Genomic DNA, 21,517 nt, shown 5'->3' with positions numbered 1-21,517 from the left:
TCTGCAAGCTGTACAAGAGGCATGTTGCCAGACAATTATAACTACATTTCTATTCAGAGACACTAATAAGCATGGAATTATCTAATTAGTAGATTGAACCATACAAATTTGCCTATATTTTTGACCATGTTCCCTACAAAAATGGCAATTTGATGTATCAATCTGAAACATACATAAGATGAAAATATGTTTCTTTCTGCTGTAGCCTTCATTATTAGCAGTGATGATCATCTTTTCTTGCATGAGGACCAATTCCATGAAGAAAAACAGGCCAGGCGCGGTGGCTCACACCCATAACCCCAGCACTTTGGGAGGCCAAGGTGGGTGGATCACGCAGTCAGGAGATTAAGACCATCCTGGCTAACACAGTGAAACCCCATCTCTACTAAAAAGTACAAAAAATTAGTCAGGGGTGGTGGCGGCGCCTGTAGTCCCAGCTACTCGGGAGGCTGAGGCAGGAGAATCGCTTGAACCTGGGAGGCGGATGTTGCAGTAAGCTGAGATTGCGCCACTGCACTCCAGCCTGGGCAACAGAGCGAGTCTCCATCTCGAAAAATAGAAAAAAGAAAAACATTTAGTTCATGTCTTAAGAAAATCAGTTTTATGTGTGTGTTTTAGTAAAGGAAATGCAGTCATTGCAACTGCACTTCTCTGTTAACCAAGAGTTTTATAACTTTGCGCTAAAATTTCAGAAACTGCATAATCAATTTACACTACAATATTTGATAATAAGTCTGTGATTTCAAATAGATTTAGTGTGACATATGGTAGTATAGGATACTAAGGAGTGTAGGGTCCAGCCCTACTGGGTCTGTAGGTTTTTCTCCTCGTGTCTGGAGATGAGAGATCGTAGAAATAAAGACACAAGACAAAGAGATAAAAGAACTGACAGCTGGGCCCAGGGGACCACTACCACCTAGACGCGGAGACCGGTAGAGGCCCCGAATGCCTGGCTGCGCTGTTATTTATTGGACACAAGACAAGGGGGCAGGGTAAGGAGTGTGAGCCATCTCCAATGATAGGTAAGGTCACGTGAGTCACATGTCCACGGGACAGGGGGCCCTTCCCTGTTTGGCAGCTGAGGCGGAGAGAAAGAGAGGACAGCTTACGTCATTATTTCTATGCATTTCAAAGACTTTCACTAATTCTGCTACTGCTATCTAGAAGGCAGAGCCAGGTGTACAGAGCGGAACATGAAAGCGGACCAGGAGCGTGACCGCTAAAGCACAGATGGTCAGGCCTCTGGATGGCTGCAGGTGGGCCTGACTGATGTCAGGCCTTCCACAAGAGGTGGTGGAGCAGAGTCTTCTCTAACTCCCCCAGGAAAAGGGAGACTCCCTGGCGCTACCACTAGACCAAGGTCCACTAGGTAATGGGTGCCTTCCCAGGCACTGGCACTACCGCTAGACCAAGGTCCGCTAGGTAACGGGTGCCTTCCCAGGCACTGGCGTTACCGCTAGACCAGGGAGCCCTCTAGTGGCCCTGACAAGGTGTGACAGAAGGCTCACACTTGTCTTCTGGTCACTTCTCCCCGTGTCCCTTCAGTTCCTATCTCTATATAGCCTGGTTTTTCCAAGGTTATAATTGTAGAACAAAGATTATTATAATATTGGAATAAAGAGTAATGCTACAAACTAATGATTAATGATGTTCACATATAATCATATCTATGATCTATTTCTAGTATAACTATTCTTATTCTATATATTTCTTTATTACACTGGAACAGCTTGTGCCCTCGGTCTCTTGCCTTGGCACCTGAGTGGCTTGCCGCCCACAAAGGAATAGCATTTTTAGGTTGGAGAGAAAAATTGATCTGCATCCCACCATAGACCGGTAACAAAAATGATAGCATGTGAAGAGGTCATTTCTGGGGTCTGGGGAAGCAACAATAGAGACTGCCATTTGAAGGAGCAATCCTGGGAGGAATGCAGTAGGTGGTGGGCATGGGGATTGTAAATGCCATGTGAATTAAGGACGTTTATTTGCTACTCCTCACAGAATGCATAAAGCATATTCTTCCTGCAACACTGCCTCAAGAAAAAGCGAGTAGGAGCTTTAATCCTTCATCAGAATTTTATGCTTTTCTCATTTTTGTTAAATGTGAATTTTATGATGCTCAAGAATGTAGGTTTTATGACAAAAAAAATTTTCCAGGGGTTTACTTTGGTTTTAAAACTGTTGTTTGAAGTTATAAATACATTTTTTCTTAAGCTTTAAGTATAGATTACAAAACTAGGCTGGGTGTGGTGGCTCACCCCTGTAATCCCAGCACTTTGGAAGGCCGAAGTGGGAGGATCACGAGGTCAGGAGATCGAGACCATCCTGGCTAACACCATGAAACCCCCTCTCTACTAAAAATGCAAAAAATTAGCTGGGCGTTGTGGTGGGCGCCTGTAGTCCCAGCTACGCAAGAGGCTGAGGCAGGAGAATGGCGTGAACCCGGGAGGCGGAGCTTGCAGTGAGCCGAGATGGCGCCACTGCACTCCAACCTGAGCGACAGAGTAAGACTCTGTCTCAAAAAAAAAATCAACTTTATTGAAGCAAAATTTACATATAATAAGCTGGATCCATTTAGAGTGTACAGTTTTGTACGTTTCACAAATGAATATAGTCATGGAACCACCACTCCCACTGTTACTGGCTGAGGGTAGTTGTCCAGGTTCTTGGCATTTCAAACGAAGATTTGCACAAAATGCACAAACAAAGCAAGGCAGCGAAAGCAGAGACTTATTTTAAATGAAAGTATACTACACAGGGTGGGAGCCGGCTTGAGTAACCAGCTGGAGTGTTGGTTACAGAATTTTCTGGGGTTTAAATACCCTCTAGAGGTTTCTGATTAACCTGGTGACCAGTTTGATTGGTTGTGGGGGGGACCAATCAGAATGAAGAGTAGGCTCACGACCCGTCTGATTGGTTGTGGGAGGGGACTAATCAGAATGAAGAGTAGGCTCATGACCAGTCTGATTGATTGCGGGAGGGGGCCAATCAGAGGTACTTTCATTTTCAACTGCCACCCCGGAAAAGGAGGGGCTGCAATTGCCACGCAGCAACTGCCACACAGAAAAAGGAGGGATTGAAAAGGGAGCAGCCTTTGATACCTAGTCAGCATGAATTGGCCTGAGTTCCTTGCCTCCAGACCCTATTCTCCTGCCTCATTTTCCCTCTGAGACATGAACACCATAAATCTTTATGGGAGGCAGAGGGACTGAGCGGTGACAGTGTGCTGGCAGCCCTCGCAGCCCTTGCTCACTCTCGGGGCCTCCTTGGCCTTTGCGCCCACTCTGGCTGCGCTTGAGGAGCCCTTCAGCCCACCGCTGCACTGTGGGAGCCCCTTTCTGGGCTGGCCGAGGCCGGAGCCAGCTCCCTCAGCTTGCCGGGAGGTGTGGAGGGAGAGGCGTGGGCGGGAACCGGGTCTGTGCTGCCCCGCGCTTGTGGGCCAGTGCGAGGTCCGGTTGGGCGTGGGCTCGGCAGGTCCCACACTCAACGGCCGGCCGGCACTGCCGGCCCCAGGCAGTGAGGGGCTTAGCACCCAGGCCAGAAGCTGGAGAGGGTGCACTGGGCACCCCAGCAGTGCCAGCCCACTGGCGATGCGAATTCTTGCCGGGCCTCAGCTGCGTCCCTGCGGGACAGGGCTGGGGACCTGCAGTCCGCCATGCCTGAGCCTCCCCTGGGCTGGGGCGTGGGCTCCTGCGCTGCCTGAGCCTCCCCCTGCTCCACGGCACCTGGTCCCATGGACCGCCCAAGGGCTGAGGAGTGCGGTCGCAGCGCGTGGGACTGGCGGGCAGCTCCATCTGCAGCCCCTGTGCGGGATCCACTGGGTTAAGCCAGCTGGGCTCGTGAGTCTAGTGGTGACTTGGAGAACCTTTGTGTCTAGCTAAGGGATTGTAAATACACCAATCAGCACTCTGTGTCTAGCTCAAGGTTTGTAAATGCACCAATCAGCACTCTGTATCTAGCTAATCTGGTGGGGACTTGGAGAACCTTTATGTCTAGCTAAGGGATTGTAAATATACCAATCAGCACCGTGTGTCTAGCTCAAGGTTTCTAAATGCACCAATCAGTGCTCTGTGTCTAGCTCAAGGTTTGTAAATGCACCAATCAGTGCTCTGTGTCTAGCTAATCTAGTGGGGCGAGAACTTTTGCGTCTAGCTCGGGGATTGTAAATGCACCAATCAGCACCCTGTCAAAACAGACCAATCAGCTCTCTGTAAAATGGACCAATCAGCAGGATGTAGGTGAGGCCAGATAAGGGAATAAAAGCAGGCTGCCCCAGCCACCAGCTGCAACCTGCTGTGGTCCCCTTCGACACTGTGGAGGCTTTGTTCCTTCACTCTTTGCAATAACTCTTGTTGCTGCTCACTCTTTGGGGCCACGCTGCTTTTATAAGCTGTAACACTCACTGCGAAGGTCTGCAGCTTCTCTCCTGAGGCCAGCGAGACCATGAACCCACCAGGAGGAATGAACAACTCCGGACGCACTACCTTAAGAGCTGTAACACTCACCGCAAAGGTCTGCAGCTTCACTCCTGAAGCCAGCGAGACCACAAACCCACCAGAAGGAAGAAACTCTGAACATGCCGCCTTTAAGAACTGTAACACTCACTGTGAGGGTCCATGGCTTCATTCTTGAAGTCAGTGAGACCAAGAACCCACCAATTCTGGACACAGAACTGATGGTCTCTCTTCTGTAACTGCTTCATACTGACTTGGGGCACAGTCCCTACCTACTGAGGATCATGGAACGCTCATCCTGCTCTGTCTAGTGGAGACAGGATAGTTTCTTTCTCTTTTCCTTTCCCTTCCTTTTCTTTCCTTTTTTCTTTCTTTTCCCTTCCTCCCTCCCTTCCTCCCTCTCTTCCTCCCTTCCTCCCTCCCTCCCTTCCTGCCTTCCTCCCTTCCTCCCTCCCTCCTTCCCTCCCTTCCTCCCTTCCTCTTTCTCTCTCCTCCCTTCCTTCCTGTTTCTCTCTCCTCCCTTCCCGTTTCTCTCTCCTCCCTTCCCCTTCCATTTTTGACAGAGTTTCGCTCTTGTTGCCCAGACTGGAATGCAATTGAGTGACCTCGGCTCACCGCAGTCTCCACCTCCCAAGCTCAAGGGATTCTCCTGCCTCAGCCTCCCAAGTAGGGAGGGATTACAGGCATGTGCCACCATGCCTGGCTAATTTTGTATTTTTGGTAGAGAGGGGGTTTCACCATGTTGGTCAGCCCGATCGCAAACTCCTGACCTCAAGTGATCCAGAGACAGGGTAGTTTCTTTTTTTTTTTTTTTCTTGCTCTGTCACCCAGGCTGGAGTGCAGTGGTGTGATCTCAGCTCACTGCAAGCTCCGTCTCCCGGGTTCACGCCATTCTCCTGCCTCAGCCTCCCGAGTAGCTGGGACTACAGGGGCCCACCACCATGCCTGGCTAATTTTTTGTATTTTTAGTAGAGACGGGGTTTCACCATGTTAGCCAGGATGGTCTCGATGATCTGACCTCGTGATCCGCCCGCCTCAGCCTCCCAAAGTGCTGGGATTACAGGTGTGAACCACCGTGCCGGGCCTTAGACAGGGTGGTTTCTTTATGGCCAGGGGTGCTGTCTTCATTTGGAACTGGCTAGAAACCTGATTGCATGTTCATCTGAAGCATGATGGTCTCTAGGCGAGAGGAAATGAATTTGGTTAAAAGGTTTAATGAGAACTTCAGGGGTTGGATACCTATGCTATCAGGAATGTTTATTATAAGAATGAATTAAAACATTCTGCTTAATTACTACAAAAGAAGTTATTCCAACCATTTGAAAGTAGGCAAATAAACTACAAAAAATATAAAAATATGGCTACTATTATCCAGCCTGCAGTTACCGCAACAAAAACACCAAGAAAAGTTGTTAGGCGTTTATCTGTTGGTTTCCTTCTAAACAGGAACTTCAGGTCTTCCACAGGTTCACAGGTGTAGTGGCTGATGGAAACTTCAGGTTCCAGGACTGGGGCTTCAGGTATCTCAGACTTCATCCTTGAAAGATGTATCCAACTATCTAATCCCAGCACTTTGACTGCAGAAGGCGTGGCCGGTAACACTGAAAAGGTCCCTTCCATTTGTGTTGCAATTGTTGATCACGTGATCCTTCCTTCCATGTTTTAACAGGTACCTTATCTCCTGGCCTGATTTGGGGATGCTAGTTAGTTCCTGGTATGAGAAATCTTTGAGTTCCAAACTTGTGTAAAGCCTACTGAAATTGTCCTAGGTTGGCTAGGTATTTTACTGAACTAGCTGTTTCTGGATCAGTAATTAGATCATTAGTTAAGAATGGCCTTCCGTATAACATTTTGTATGGGCTTATATTTTTGCTCTAGGGGTATTACAGATCCTTAAGGCGGCTATGGGCAGTAAGCTGACCCAATTTCTGATTTTTCCTGACATAGCTTTGCTAACGGTCATGTTAGAGCTTGGTTATCCCTTTCTACTTTCCCGGAGGACTGAGGCCTCCATGCTGAATGTAAATAGTATTTGATTCTGAGAGGCTTAGCAACTCCTTGAGTTATTTGGGAGATAAGGAATGGGCCATAATCACTTTGGAGACTCTCAGATAACCCAGACTAGGGCATCATTTATTTTAAGAGAAACTTTATAACCTCATTACCCTTCTCTGTTCTGGTAGGGTAAGCTTCGACCCAACCAGTAAAGGTATCTGTTAGCAGTAACGGTATTTAGCAAAAACTTGCATCTTCTGCCAGCTGGCATGTGGGTGAAATCTAGTTGCCAGTCTTCCCCTAGGTAAGTTCCCTTCCTCTGGACTGGTTTTATTAAAGGAGGCATTTTATTTCCTGGGCTGTTAAGTGCACACAGTGAGCAGGCTTGACAGATCTGCTTAACCACCAAAGCTGTTAGGCCCAATGAAGAGCCTGTTAATCATGGCCAGGGTGGCATCTCTCCACATATGGGAAGAGTCATTCTCCATCAGGCTCTTCGAGGAAGATGTATTTTTGATCCCATATACCACCAGGATCCTTGTTTTTGTCTCCCTTGTTCCTTTATTAACTGTTCTTCTTGTCCCAACATTAACGCTTGTGTTAAGAGCAATGATTTCAGCCTTTTGTGCTGATGTGCCAGGGGGCAGTGGCTGGGCTTCAGTAATGGGGTTGTGATTTTCTTTTGCATATCCAGCTTGGCACTCCCCATTTGACACAAAGCTACTGCCATCTGTGAACCAGTCGTCCTCAGAATCTGGGAGAGGCTGACCTTTTAAATCAGGTTGACTAACATATGTGTGTGCAATGACCTGCTTGCAGGAATTATCAGTTATTGGGCCTCTGGATAGCAATGAAGCTGGATTCAAGGTGTCACAGGTTTTAAGGGTTACATCTGGATTGTCTAGGAGCATGTCCTGGTATTTGGTTAACCTTTCCCTGATCATCCAGACGTGTCCCTTTACCTCTAAGACTGACTTTGCCTGATGGGGGTTAGAACTTCCAGTGGTTGGCCCAGAGTGATTTTAGTGGCTAACACAGCAGTGGCTGCTATTGCCCACAGGCAACTTGACTATCCCAAGGCTACTCCTTCCAAGTTCTTTGAAAAGTAGGCAGTTGGTCTGGGTTCTGATCTTAATTTCTGTGCTAGTGTTCTCACAGCTATGCCCTTCTTCTCTGCTGCATACAAGGAGAAATTTTGATGAAGTCTGGTTTATATTTGTGCTTTTTGTGTTACATATTTTTGTGTTTTAACTATATCCTCATGACAATACCACATAGTCTTCATTGCTGTAGCTGTATAGTCAGCTTTGAAATTAGGTAGTGTAAGCCCTTCAACTTTGTTCTTTGAAAAAATTTGCTTTATTCTAGGTCCCTTGCATTTCCCTATAAATTTTTGGTTAGTTTGTCAATAACCACACAAATGTCTATGAATTTAAAGATTAATTTCGGGGCCGGGCGCTGTGGCTTACGCCTATAATCCCAGCACTTTGGGAGGCTGAGGCGGGCAGATCATGAGGTCAGGAGATCGACACCATCGTGACTAACACGGTGAAACCCCGTCTCTACTAAAACCACAAAAAAATTAGCCAGGCATCGTGGTGGGCGCCTGTGGTCCCAGCTACTCGGGAGGCTGAGGCAGGAGAATGGCATGAACCTGGAAGGCAGAGCTTGCAGTGAGCCAGATCGCACCACTGCACTCCAGCCTGAGTTACAGAGCAAGACTCCGTCTCAAAAAATAAATAAATAAATAAAATAAAGATTAATTTCGGGAGGACTGCCATCTTAACAATACTGAGTTTTCCCATCCTTGACCAAGGTATATTTCTCCATTTCTTTTGTGTTATTTATTCTTATTATATGTTCCTTAACTTCTTCCAGCAATGTTTTATAGTTTTCACTGTGCAGGTCTTTCATGTTTCATTAAATTTATCTAAGTATTTCACATTTTTTCTATCATTGTAAATGGAATTATATTTCTAATTTCATTTCCTAATTGGTCACTGTTAGTCCAAGCTGCATCATTTTATAAACCCCCAACCATTTCACAGACCCTGGTCAAGGCAATTCTTCAGGGGCTTCGGCCATGAGAAACATCCTACCTAACCACCTGACTACAGGAACATCTTTATCAAATGCTGCCAGGCAGCAAGCCATACCATGCAGACCCCTTCCACCCAGACCTATAATTACCCCAGCCTGAAAGCAGCAGTGGGCTCCGGCACTAAGCTGGTCCCCTCTCTGCAGGTTTTTGCTGTCAATAAACCTGTGTTTCTGTTGAGCCACTCTCTCTTTAACCCTCACCTTTCCTTCAAAACCTAACTTTTTTTGTATCATTATAAATGGAACTGTATTTCCAATTTCATTTCCTAATTGGTCACTGCTAGTATATAGAAATAAAATTGATTTTTGTAACTTCATATCCTATGACCTTGCTAAATTCCTTTATTAAGGTTCTAGTAGCTTTTTTTTTTTAACGGAAGAGTCTCACTCTGTCGCCCAGGCTAGAGTGCAGTGGTGCGATCCTGGCTCACTGCAATCTCCGCCTCCCGGGTTCAAGCGGTTCTCCTGCCTCAGCCTCCCGAGTAGCTGGGATTACAGACGTGCATCACCACACCCAGCTAATTTTTGTATTTTTAGTAGAGACGGGAGTTTCACCATGTTGGCCAGGCTGGTCTTGAACTCCCAACCTCAGGTGATCCACCCGCCTCAGCCTCCCAAAGTGCTGGGATTACAAGCATGAGCCACTGTGCCGGGCCTCTAGTAGCTTATTAACACGTATGAGCCCTCACACCCCTTTTTTGGAGATGGGGTCTCACCCTGTTGCCCAGGCTGGAGTGCAGTGCTGTGATCATAATTCACTGCAACCTCAAACTCTGGTCTCAAGTGGTCCTCCTGCCTCAGGGCCTTTTAAGTAGCTAGGACTATAGGTATGCACCACCACACCTAATTTTTAAACTTTCTGTAGAGACAGGGTCTCGCTATGTTGCCCAGGCTGGTCTTGAACTCAATCAATCCTCCTCCCTCAGCCTCCCAAGTTGTTGGGATTATAAGCATTAGCCAACACACCGGGCCTTGGTATGACCTTTTGAAGAAAAAAAAAATTCCATCACTGAGGAGATTGTTTTCCAATTCTAAAAGTAAGATATATTATTTCAGGAGGCTTTGGAAAGAACTGAAAAGTGTAAAAATGGAAAAGGAAACACCAATTTTCCCAATATATAGGCTAACTACTGTTAATATTTTGACAAATTTCCTTAGTTTTGGGCAACACTCATTTTTTACAATACATTTATTTTGATATATTTGAGCTTATTCCACATTAACAATTATTTATCATGCTTTTGTAACACATGACAGCATTTTTCCTGTTACCAAACTTTTTGTGTACATATTTTAATGCCTGCATAATCTTCCATTACACGGATATGCCACAATTATGCTAGTGTACATTTTTTCATTTTGCAAATTATGCACTGTCATAAATATTTCGGTGATCATCCTCATACATATTTCTGTCCTCATTACAAGTTAGACCCTTAAGGTGTTAACAATAGTAATATTATTAATGGCACCTACTATGTGCCAGGCACTCTTTTATGTGATTCATACATATCATCTCAATCCACATGACAACGCTTTGAGGTAGATACTAGTAGTATCCTCATTATACAGTTGAGGAAATTGAGCCACAGGTTATTAGCAATGTTAAGAGCCCCAGTTAAGTGACTATTCTACTCCCTTAATGAAAACCATTTCTGATAGGCATGTTGTATGTGGGCATGGTGTGTACACAGTGAGAAGAGCAGCAGGAAACATGAAACCCAGGACCTAGTTCTGAGTCTGACTTCACTGAAAATGTAAGACCGGGGCCAATTAACTTGATCTCGATTGTACGACAAGTATGAGCTAGAGGCTGCCATGTTCCTCGTAGTTCTCAAGTCTCCTGATTCTAACCATCATTTCTAGGTTTTTTCCTCGGAGAGAGATCAAGATCTCTGGTTGGCTTCGGCAATACTTCATGTATCGTTCAACAATCAATCATTAAGCAGCTAATATTTATGCTAGAAAATGGAGAATCATGGTCAGTCCCTATATACAATAGACTGATTTATAGAATGAAAGAGAAAATTAAAATAGATCCTCTTCCTGAATCTTTTGTGGGTTATTAACTTACCAGAGAATCTGAAGACTGGGATCCTCTCCATAGAATGGAAAACCTTTGTACAAACAGAATAAATGTGTATACAACATTACAAGCTGTTTATTGATCCTCAGAAATGAAACCTATATCCACTATTTGTCAGTGATTTTCCCAGGCTGTTGAATTCTGATTTAGGTAAAAGGGAAAAACCATGTATGACTGTAAGGGAAGTGAGAACTCAGTAAATTCTTATAAGCACACAAGCAGATTTCAATTAAATAACAGATATTAGGGTGTGGCAATATTATTAATAATCACAGCCAGTAACTACAGAGAACATAATATATGTCAGGCACTATTCTAAGCTGTTTCCGTTTACTCATGTAACACCATAATCCTACCAGGTAAGTATTATTATCGCTAATTTACAGAGGAGGATATCAGTAAGTTTGGCACAGAGAAGCTAAGCAGCATGTTCAAGATCACCCAGCTAGTGGGGTTTCAACCTGGGTAGTCTAGCTCAAGTCTATGCTCTTAAACACTAATCTTTCTTTATAAAGATAAAAGACTACCTTGAGAAGGAGGGTATCTTTGGACTGTGCTCTGTTTATCACATGAGGACACTTGCTCTAAATATTGTTTAAATACTTGTTCCCACTAAAATGGGGACCCTCCCTGATATGTTCAAATGCCCAGTGTTCCCCTAGGTCCTAACATCCAGAGAATTACTGTGTTTTTAAATTCTCAGGAGCTTTTGCCGTGCTAATAAGAGTGGAAAAAGTGGAACTCTGTGACTCAAAACAATTTAGAAGAGGAAAGCTCATTAAGAGGTGGTACTCAAAAGCTTCTTTGATGGTAGAATAGAGAAACTAGATATCCTCTTACAATATTTAAAAGTTTCTTAAAATAATTATTACAGCAACATTAAACAGACTATAAAACTCAGTCAAAATCTCATTATCTAACAAATCGATTCTGTTCAATTATCTATATGCTTTCAATTCTTGCCCACATGCAAATGTACTTAAATATGGGTTAGCACTGGTAGTGGAGATGTGTTGTTTTTAATTGTTCTACATTATAAGCATTTTCCTTGCTGTTAACCAAAATATGGTTTCTACCAGACACATAAAACATACCAAACACTACTAAATGTCCCAGAAGAGAGACACAGTCAAGTAAACAATGACATATTGACTGAAATATTATTTTCCATCTTTTGTTGCATTAACTGTATCATTTCTTAATTCTCAGCAACAACTCTCCCTACAGTAGCATACTCATTTCTTTTCAAATGAAGGGGTTCTCGCTCAACAACTCACCTATTTAATAATTCCTTCTCAGATTCTAGCATTTAAGACTTGGTCAAGAATGCTCCCAGGCCAATTACTTCTGTAGGAATTCATGAAAGAAAATCTGATGGCATTTGTGTACTGAAATAAAATCTGTGGTTTCTTTCCCTTCCAGGACCAATTCTCTAATGTGCAATAGGATAGTAACAAGACTGAAAGCATTTCCACATAGATTCAATTTGTACAGCTTATCTCCAGGAGTTCTCCAATGCAAAATAAAGTCATTGCTCTTTGTGAAAAATTCCCATATTTATTAGTAAGCATTTTCTCTAATATGATTTGTCTGGTATCCAATAAGGTTAGAGGTATTAACAAGCGCTGTCCCACATTGATTGCATGTTAAGAACTGCTCTCCAGTGTGAGCTATTTGATGAACTATAAATGGAGAGTTCTGGCTGAAGATAATGCCACATTGATTACATTTATAGGTCTCTTCTCCAATATGAATTCTCTGATGCTTAATGAGGTCATTCTTCCGGATGAAGGCTTTCCCACACTGACAGCATTCATATGGTTTCTCTCCAGTATGTATCCTCTGATGCACAATAAGGGCAGAACTCTGGCTGAAAGATTTTCCACAATCATGACACTCATATGGTTTCTCTCCAGTGTGGGTTCTTTGATGTGAATAAAGGTGAGAGCTTCGACTAAAACATTTTCCACAATCCTTACACTCAAAAGGTTTTAGTCCAGTGTGAATTCTATGATGCACAACAAGGTGAGATCTCTGGCTGTAAGACTTTCCACATTCATTGCATTCATAGGGCCTCACTCTCACATGGGTTCTCTGATGCAGAATGAGATGTGTGCTCTGTCTGAAAGATTTCCCACATTCAGGACATTCATAGGGTTTCTCTCCAGTATGTGTCCTCTGGTGTCTAATAAGCCTAGAGCTATGAACAAAAGATTTCCCACACTGATTACATGTGTACAGTTTGTCTCCTGTATGAGTTCTCTGATGAGTAACAAGGTGAGAGAACCAGCTGAAGGATTTTCCACATTCTTTACATTCATAGGGTTCCTCACCAGTATGGGTCTTTTGATGTCCAATGAGGTGAGAACTCCGGCTGAAAGACTTTCCACATTCTTTACACTCATAGGGTTTTTCTCCAGTATGAATAAGCTGATGTCTAGTAAGATTAGAGCGCCAGCTGAAGAATTTTCCACATTCCTTACATTCATAGGGTTTCTCTCTATGTATGCCCTTTGATATACCAAGAGATGAACCATGAGTAAGAGAGTTGTCATTATCAGGGCATTTGTAGGATTTATCACCTGTGTGAGTTCTTGCAAACTGAATAAGGTGAATGTTTTGACAGAAAGTTTGACCACATTCATTACTGTTACTTGCACAGCTTTCCTGATGACCATTAAGAACTAAATCATGTTTTAAACTTTTAGTATGTGAGTCACGTTTATGGAAATACTCTCTCAGTACTAGCTGAGCAGGAAGAAGACAGTTTCCCCCATATTTACCATTTTCAGAGACTCTCTCCTGAGTAAGTACTTTCTTTTGGGTGAATGCCACTTGCCTCAAATGTCTCTCTGGGTTTTCCTGATACTTGTCTAACTGGTCTCTACATTTCCAGACTTCTTCTAATGACAAATACCAGAGATCATTCCTTGCCATTCCTTCCATTTTAATGTCACAGGATTGCTTATCTTTAAAAATGCTCCTGCTGGAAACTGATGATTTGATTTCAAATGCAGTCTCTGAATCTGAAAGAAATGAAAAATGTTTGTGTAACTAAAGAGAGTATTAAGGTGAGAATGGTAGGATGTATGTGGAGACAAAGTATGCAAGATATACACAGTTGCTTTCAAATATGGCTTTATAACTTTGATAGAGAATGAGATGGAGCAGCAAACAATAAATGCACTGGGGTATACAGTACTCACAAAGCGCAAAAGGAGTAAGGAGAAGCCACAGGACACAGCATGACACATGGGATCAGAGTATCAATGGTGAGGGTAGAAATAAGGGAAATTCCATAAAAAGGACTGCACTCTCATTTTCTAATCCAGATATTAACAATGTAAGTTCCTCACCTGTCTACTTGTTGTCAGGACTTTCCCCTGACACATATTCACACATTCTTCACATTACTATCAATTTAGTATTCTTTTTTTTTTTTTCTTTTTGAGACAGTTTCGCTCTTGTTGTCCAGGCTGGAGTGCAATGGCGCGATCTTGGCTCAATGCAACCTCCGCCTCCCAGGTTCAAATGATTCTCCTGCCTCAGCCTCCCAAGTAGCTGGGATTACAGGCACCTGCCACCATGCCTGGTTAATTTTTAATATTTTTAGTAGAGACAGGGTTTCACTATGTTGGCCAGGCTGGTCTTGAACTCCTGACTTCAGGTGATCCACCCGCCTTGGCCTCCCAAAGTGCTGGGATTATAGGCGTGAGCCAGTGTGTCCGGCCCAATTTAGTATTCTTAAACCATGAATGCAGCCATACGTCAAGCAATGCTTTTTATCCAAATCACAGAAGCACTATAGAATAACACCCAGATGAGTGACACAACAGACCTCTCAGAGCGGCTGCATGACAAGCTGGAAGAGTAACTGCACAAAAGTTACCAAGATACAAGTTCTAATCTAACTTTTATATTACTACTAGTGGTGAATTTAGACAAGTTGCTAAACTTTGAAGAATTCATTTTGCTTATCTGTAATCTAAGGATGATAGTATTTGTTATTTAAGATTATTGTATTATACAAAGCATGAGCCTATTACAGTCTCTGGCACATTTATGGTCAAAGCAATAAGATTTACAATAATCATCATCATTCTTCTCATTTTTCTGATTTCTTCACTCTGAAACATAAGGACTTAACAACTGATAGGACTACTACCACAAGATGTGAACTTAGAATCTGAAGCCTGACCCATACGCTCTTAGAATTTCTGCCATCTGCTACCTGTGTATATTACTGCAAATTATTTCTCTTGAATAAGAGCTTTATCTGTTTCTCAATGTCTTTCAGGTAAAACATATAATCCCAAACCTAAAAAATACACTGATAATACCACTTCATCTTACATAAGTGGGGTGACATTCCACTCCTACCTGGTATTATGGGTTAAACTGTATCCTCCCCCAAAAAGGTATGTTGAAGTTTTAATCCTCAGTATCTCAGAATATGACCATATTTGGAAATGCAGTCTTTCCAGATGTAATTAGTTATGATGAGGTAGTACCAGAAATAGGATGGGCCCCTAATCCAGTATGAGGGTGGTCCTCCATAAAAAAGACACAGACACAGGGGAAGAGAACATGTGAACATGGAGACCAAGACTGGAATGATATATCCACAAGCCAAGGAATACCTGGGGCCAGCAGAGCCTGGAAGAGATAAGGAAAGACCCTCTCCTAGAAGCATAGCAGAGCCCCACTGACATCTTCATTTTAGACTTACAGCCTCCAACTGTGACATGATACATTTTGGTTGTCTTGAGCCACCTAACTTCTGGTTCTTTGTTACCACAGCCCCAGGAAACTAATACACCTGGTAAATGATCCCTGTGCCAGGCCTGGTCCCTAAATGACTTCCTTATACAATCCCACCCCAACCAGTCCTGTCCCTTACCACCTTGTTAGTTCCTGGTTTCTTCCCCATCCTGATGATTTTTAATAGGAAATACACCACCCTTTCCCCCCTTTCCCCAACCCAGAACATCAGAAAATCTTATGGAGAAGTTTTTCAACCTACAAATGCCAACTGGAAGATTCTATGAAGAATATGTATGATGGGGGGGTGCTGAGCACTAATGGAGGACAATTCTGAGTGAAGAGTTTGATCATAAGAATGAGGTGTTTTATTAATATCCTAAAATCTTCCACATATTATGTAATACAGCCATGCCAGTAAGTTATTGTCGAAGTCTATTGGACCCATTAATCAATAAATCATCTGATTTTTAAAAATCATCATTCATTACAATTTTTGTTTTGATAATGAATTTAACAGCCTTGTAGATTCTGTAACACTCCATGCATTTAAGCCCATGAAGTCTGAGTATTTCTTTTGACAATAAATTCTCAATAAAAATATAAACTGCTGGGCCCAGTTAATAATTGTTATTTTTGGATACTTGTCAACAGACATTCAGGAAAGCTTACTAGATGAACAAAATAGAAAAGAAAGAAAGAAGGTAAGTAATAAAGAAAAGAAAATATAACAATATTTCCTCCCATGGTCCCAAGGCAGTTGAAAGACTTGCTTTGAGATACCATTTTGATACAATCACCTACAAGGCAAATACTAAAAAGTAAAAAAGAGCTTATGATAATATTTCAAAGTAGAGATTTAAACTAAGTGGAAGTTCAGAAGAGGAAGAGGCCAGTACTTAGTGAGGAATCATAAAAGGCTTCATGGGAAAAAACTTGAGGCTAAATTACAGGACAAGTAAGACTCAGATTTCATTTACATCACACTCAAAGTCTGAGATGCAGGGAAATGCCTATAAATAAATTTTTAAAACATTAAATACAAAACTAGATAGAGGCCAGGCATGGTGGCTCACGCCTGTAATCCCAGCACTTTGGAAGGCTGAGGTGGGCGGATCACTTAAGGTCAGGAGTTCAAGACCAGCCTAGCCAACATGGTGAAACCCTATCTCTCCTAAAAATACAAAAATTAGCTGGGCGTGGTGGTGCATGCCTGCAATCCCAGCTACTTGGGAGGCTAAGGCGGGAGAATCGCTTAAACCTGGGAGGCAGAGGTTGCAGTGAGCCGAGATCGCGCCACTACACTCCAGCCTGGGAGACTGAGTGAAACTCCATCTCGAAAAAAAAAAAAAGATCTAAAGTACAGTAGGAAAAACTGGTGTTTCCGTGAGCAGCCATTCTGGAAAGGAAGGAGAGTTGAGGCAAAAGGAATTATGAGCTCTCTGCAGCAGTTTTCTACCTGGCAGAAAACAAACTCTCAGAAAAGAAGGTGATAAGAGTCCCACTCCAGAGCTTGCACAGAGAACTGAGTTGTGGGAAGGGGTCACATGAAAGAACAAAGAGAGGCAAAAATGCAAGAAGTGATTCTATGACAAACGAGAGCACAAGATGCTAGGGTTAGTGGTAACAATTAGAAGAGCGACATGTGAGAGCGCTGAAACCAAGCACGTCAACAGACAGAGAAACCTTTGCCTCTGAATGCAAATGGAATGTAAAGACTGGCAGTGGGGAAACAGGGGCCAGATAAATTCAGTCTTCCCAGGAAGAAGGACCTGTGAGGAGGGCCAGTGACCACTATCTCTAGAAGTTCTAGCACCTCACAGCCCATCTGGGCTGCTGCCTATGACAACTCTTGTCTGGTCCTCACCAGGATGGGTCTCTTGGTGAATTCCTCTCTCCACCAGCCAGGGCTCTTCTCCCTTCTCCAACCGGAGGATCACATCTGGCTTAGTAAGCTGATAACCTGTTCACAGTGAAAGACAAAGAACAGGGTAAGAGTCAGGGGAGCTCTAAGGTAGGCACAAAGAAACATCTCAGATTCAACCTGACCACCAACCCTCTGCAGGACTGGCAGGGACTCAAGTTGACAGAGGCAGGAAAACTTATTTTATTTTATTTTATTTATTTATTTATTTTGAGATGGAGTCTTGCTCTGTTGCCAGGCTGGAGTGCAGTGGCACAATCTTGGCTCACTGCAACCTCCACTTCCCAGGTTCAAGTGATTCTCCTGCCTCAGCCTCCCAAGTAGCTGGGACTACAGGCGCACGCCACCACGCCCAGCTAATTTTTGTATTTTTAGTAGAGACAGGGTTTCACCATGTTGGTCAGGATGGTCTCAATCTCTTGACCTTGTGATCCGCTCACCTCGGCCTCCCAAAGTGCTGGAATTACAGGCGTGAGCCACCACGCCCAGCCAGAAAACTTTTTAAAGAGGCATTTTTTAAAGAGGCATTTTTAAAACTTCAATACATTAAAACAAGTTTTCCACAAAAGCTGGAGTAAAAAAACCCTGTTCTATGCCTCAAAGAAATTAGGCCTCTGAACGCCAAGCCCGTACTCTGGTATGATACATGCTTCAGGGTCTCTGTACCTTTTGATCAATGCAGAACCAAAGTCTTCAAAAACAGAGCTAGTCTTACCCAAGGAAACCAGGTTCTTATAGTTCTCCAGCATCACATTTCTGTACACGATCTGCTGAGCAGTGTCCAGCAGCTTCCACTCCTCCCTGGTGAAGTCCACAAATACATCCTTGAAGGTCACCAGTGTCTACAACATCAAACACATTTGCATTACACCAGATATGCATCTTTGCTATCCCCCTTTCCTGATCGCTAACAGGAAGAGAAATTAAGCTGACAGCACTGGGGCAGGTAAAGTGGATGGACCACAATTTATTCTAGGAGTGAGTAGTATTTATTCCAGTCAAGTCTTAAAAGGAATGGCTATTAGGTACCTACTGTCTGAAAACAAGTTTTATGTGATGCTTTAGGTTAAAGAAAACTGTCATAAGCAATTTTATTTAAATTAAATTTTAAACAGCTATGGCAGGGGGAATCATCCATTCTCCAAAAAAGTTAACCCACTTTTACACTACGTAAATAAAGAACCTAATTCAAGTACACCTTAATGCTTAAGAGATTTACCACCCTAGCCATGTTTTATAACCTAAAATAATTATCCAAAACATTTTTCATGACCATTGGTAGGTACTAAAAAAAAAAACAGAAGAGTTGGGAGATTATATTTTAGCAGTAGCAAAACAATTTGACAAAGAAACAGGAGACAGATGCAAGGCCCTTATCAGCCACATCAAAAGTGTTGATTATATCTAGAGAAAAACCTATTTGAGTGACTGAGGGTCTCTCATCAAAGACCATAAAGGTCAAAGACAGTGGAATAATGTTTGTTTGTTTTTAAATGCTGAAAGAACAAACAAACCAGAATTTCTACAGCCAGTGAAAATATCTTTCAAAAATGATGCAAAATAAAGATATTCTCAAATGAACTAAAACTAACAGAATTTGTTGCCAGAAGATCTGCTCTAGAAGATGTGCTGAAGGAAGTTCTTCAGGCAGAAGGGAAATGATACCAGAGAGAAACCTGAAATCTCAGAAATGGAAGATAAATAACAAAAACAGTAGATATCTGGGTAAATATAATAGATTTGTTTTCTTCTCTTAAATTTTTCAAAAATATACAGAACAGTTGAAATAAAGACCTGTAACATTTTCTGGTGCAGTTTTTCAACGTACACACAACTTTAACAAAAAGGGACGAATATAAAGGGACCCACATGTTGTAAGGCTTTTAGATTTTGCTTGAAGTAGTATAAATTAACTCTAAGTGGACTGTAAAAGATTAGATATGTATATTCTAATCCCTACAGCAAATATTAAAAAATACAAAAATATAAAGCTGAAAAACCAAGACATTAAGTGAAATACTAAAATATATTCAAATAATCCAAATAAAGGCAGTAAATTAAGAAGGGGGAAAAGATATACAGAGAACATATAATAAAATAACACACTTAAATCCAATTGTATCAATAATAACATTAAACAAAAATGGTCTAAACATAACAATTAAAAAACAGGTAGCCAAACTTTATTAAGAAAAAAAAAAAAAGCAACCAGGTGCAGTGGCTCACACCCGTAATCCCAGCACTTTGGAAAGCTGAGGAAGGTGGATCACTTGAGTTCAGGAGTTCAAGACCAGCCTGGCAATATGGCAAAACCCTGTCTCTACAAAAAATACAAAAATTAACCAGGCGTGGTGGCATGTGCCTGTAGTCCCAGCTACTCGGGAGGCTAAGGTGAGAGGATCACTTGAACCCAGGAGCCAGATGTTACAGTGGGCTGTGATCACACCACTGTACTCTAGCCTGGGCAACAGAGTGAGAACCTGTCTCAAAAAAAAAAAAAAAGCAATAGCAAAAACCACAAGCCCTTGAGCCCTGGAGTTTCAAACCAGCCTGGACAACATAGGGAGATCCTGTGTCTACAAAAAATTTAAAAATTAGCCAGATGTGGTGGCTCATGCCTATAGTCCCAGCTACTGGGGAGACAGGTGAGAGAATCACTTGAGTCCAGGAGTTTGAGCCAGACTGCAGTGAGCTGTGATAACACCACTGTACTCCAGCCTGGGCAACAGTGAGACCCTGCCTCAAAACAAACAAACAAACAAACCACAAGCCTCAACTATCTGCTACCTAAAAGAAAACGCTGGGCCAGACGTGGTGGCTCATGCCTGTAATCCCAGAACTTTGGGAGGCTGAGGCGGGCGGATCACCTGAGGTCGGGGGTTCCAGACCAGCCTGACCAACATGGAGAAACCCTGTCTCTACTAAAAATACAAAATTAGCCAGGTGTGGTGGCACATGCCTGTAATCCCAGCTACTCGGGAGGCTGAGGCAGGAGAATCGCTTGAACACAGGAGGCGGAGGTTGCAGTGAGCCAAGATATCACCATTGCACTCCAGCCTGGGCAACGAGAGCGAAACTCCATATCAAAAAAAAAAAAAAAAAACCAACACTGAATACAACCTAGAAAGAAACCTAGAGAGGTTAAAAGTAAAAGGACAGAAACAGATATACTATGGAAACACTAATCATACAAAAGCCAGAGTGCCTGTATTAGTATCAGACAACATAGAATTAAGAACAAAGAATATCAGAAGAGATAAAGAGGGATATTACACACTGATAAATGTGTCAATCTGCAAAAAAATTTCAAATCCTAAATAGATCAAAACGTAACACATAAATTTATAAAACTTCTATAAGAAAACATAGGAGAAAATATTTGTCATTTTGAGTTCTTCAGAGGGTTCTTAGCAATAACACCAAAAGCATGATCCATAAAAGAACATTTATTGATAGATCAGGCATGGTGGCTCACGCCTGTAATCCCAGCACTCTGGGAGGCCAAGGCAGGAGTATCATCTGAGGTCAGGAGTTCGAGACTAGCCTGGTCAACATGGTGAAATGCCATCTCTAATAAATATACAAAAATTAGCTGGGCATGGTGGTGCACACAAGTAATCCCAGCTACTTCGGAGGCTGAGGCATGAGAATCGCCTGAACGCTGGAGGCAGAGGTTGCAGTGAGCCCAGATCGCACCATTACACTCCAGCCTAGACGAGAGAATGAGACTCTGTCTCCAAAAAAATAAAAAAGAACAAATTGAAAACTGACAAAGTCAGCTTCACCAAAACTAAAAATCTTTTTTCTCTTCAAAAGACATTGCTAAGAGAATGAAAAGACAAGCCAGAGACCAGGAAATAATATTTGCAAATCACATTATCTGACAAAGGATGTGTAAGTATAAGGTACAGAGAACCCTCAAAACTTAGTAAGAGGCTGGGGACAGTGGTTCACGCCTGTAATCCCAGACTTTGGTAGGCCAAGGCAGGCCTCGGGAATGCCTCAGGATTGCCTGAGTTCAGCAGTTCGAGACCAGCCTGGGCAACACAGTGAAACCCCGTCTCTACTAAAATACAAAAAAAAAAAAAAAATTAGCCAGGCATGGCGTCATGCGCCTGTAGTCCCAGCTACTTGGGAGGCTGAGGCAGGAGAATTGCTTGAATCCGGGAGAAGGCAAAGGTTGCAGTGAGCTGAGAT

At 42.8% G+C, this 21,517-nt stretch overlaps 1 protein-coding gene across 14 annotated transcripts in view; it reads right to left on the bottom strand.

Moving 5' to 3' along the window:
- Window positions 1-879: 879 nt before the first annotated feature.
- ZNF10 (zinc finger protein 10) overlaps window positions 880-21,517 on the bottom strand; it is a 37,918-nt gene continuing 17,280 nt past the window's right edge. For 8 of the 14 annotated variants that reach the window (XM_063646896.1, XM_063646894.1, XM_054444938.2 and 5 more), the window contains 3 exons: window positions 18,036-18,162; window positions 17,264-17,359; window positions 9,827-13,661 (listed from right to left, as the gene is read on the bottom strand). In XM_063646896.1, coding sequence (XP_063502966.1) covers window positions 12,196-13,661; window positions 17,264-17,359; window positions 18,036-18,162 — 1,689 coding nt within the window. In that variant the 3' untranslated portion in view covers window positions 9,827-12,195. Of the gene's footprint in view, window positions 1,079-5,440; window positions 5,634-9,826; window positions 13,662-17,263; window positions 17,360-18,035; window positions 18,163-21,517 lie in introns of those variants that run through there. The other 6 variants (XR_010122724.1, XR_010122725.1, XR_010122727.1 and 3 more) reach the window with 3 other exon arrangements.

Source organism: Pongo pygmaeus, chromosome 10 (assembly GCF_028885625.2).
Source record: "Pongo pygmaeus isolate AG05252 chromosome 10, NHGRI_mPonPyg2-v2.0_pri, whole genome shotgun sequence".
Classification (NCBI taxonomy): domain Eukaryota; kingdom Metazoa; phylum Chordata; class Mammalia; order Primates; family Hominidae; genus Pongo; species Pongo pygmaeus.
The sequence above is the reverse complement of the archived record's forward strand: the minus strand, read 5'-3'. Positions and strand labels throughout refer to the sequence as shown.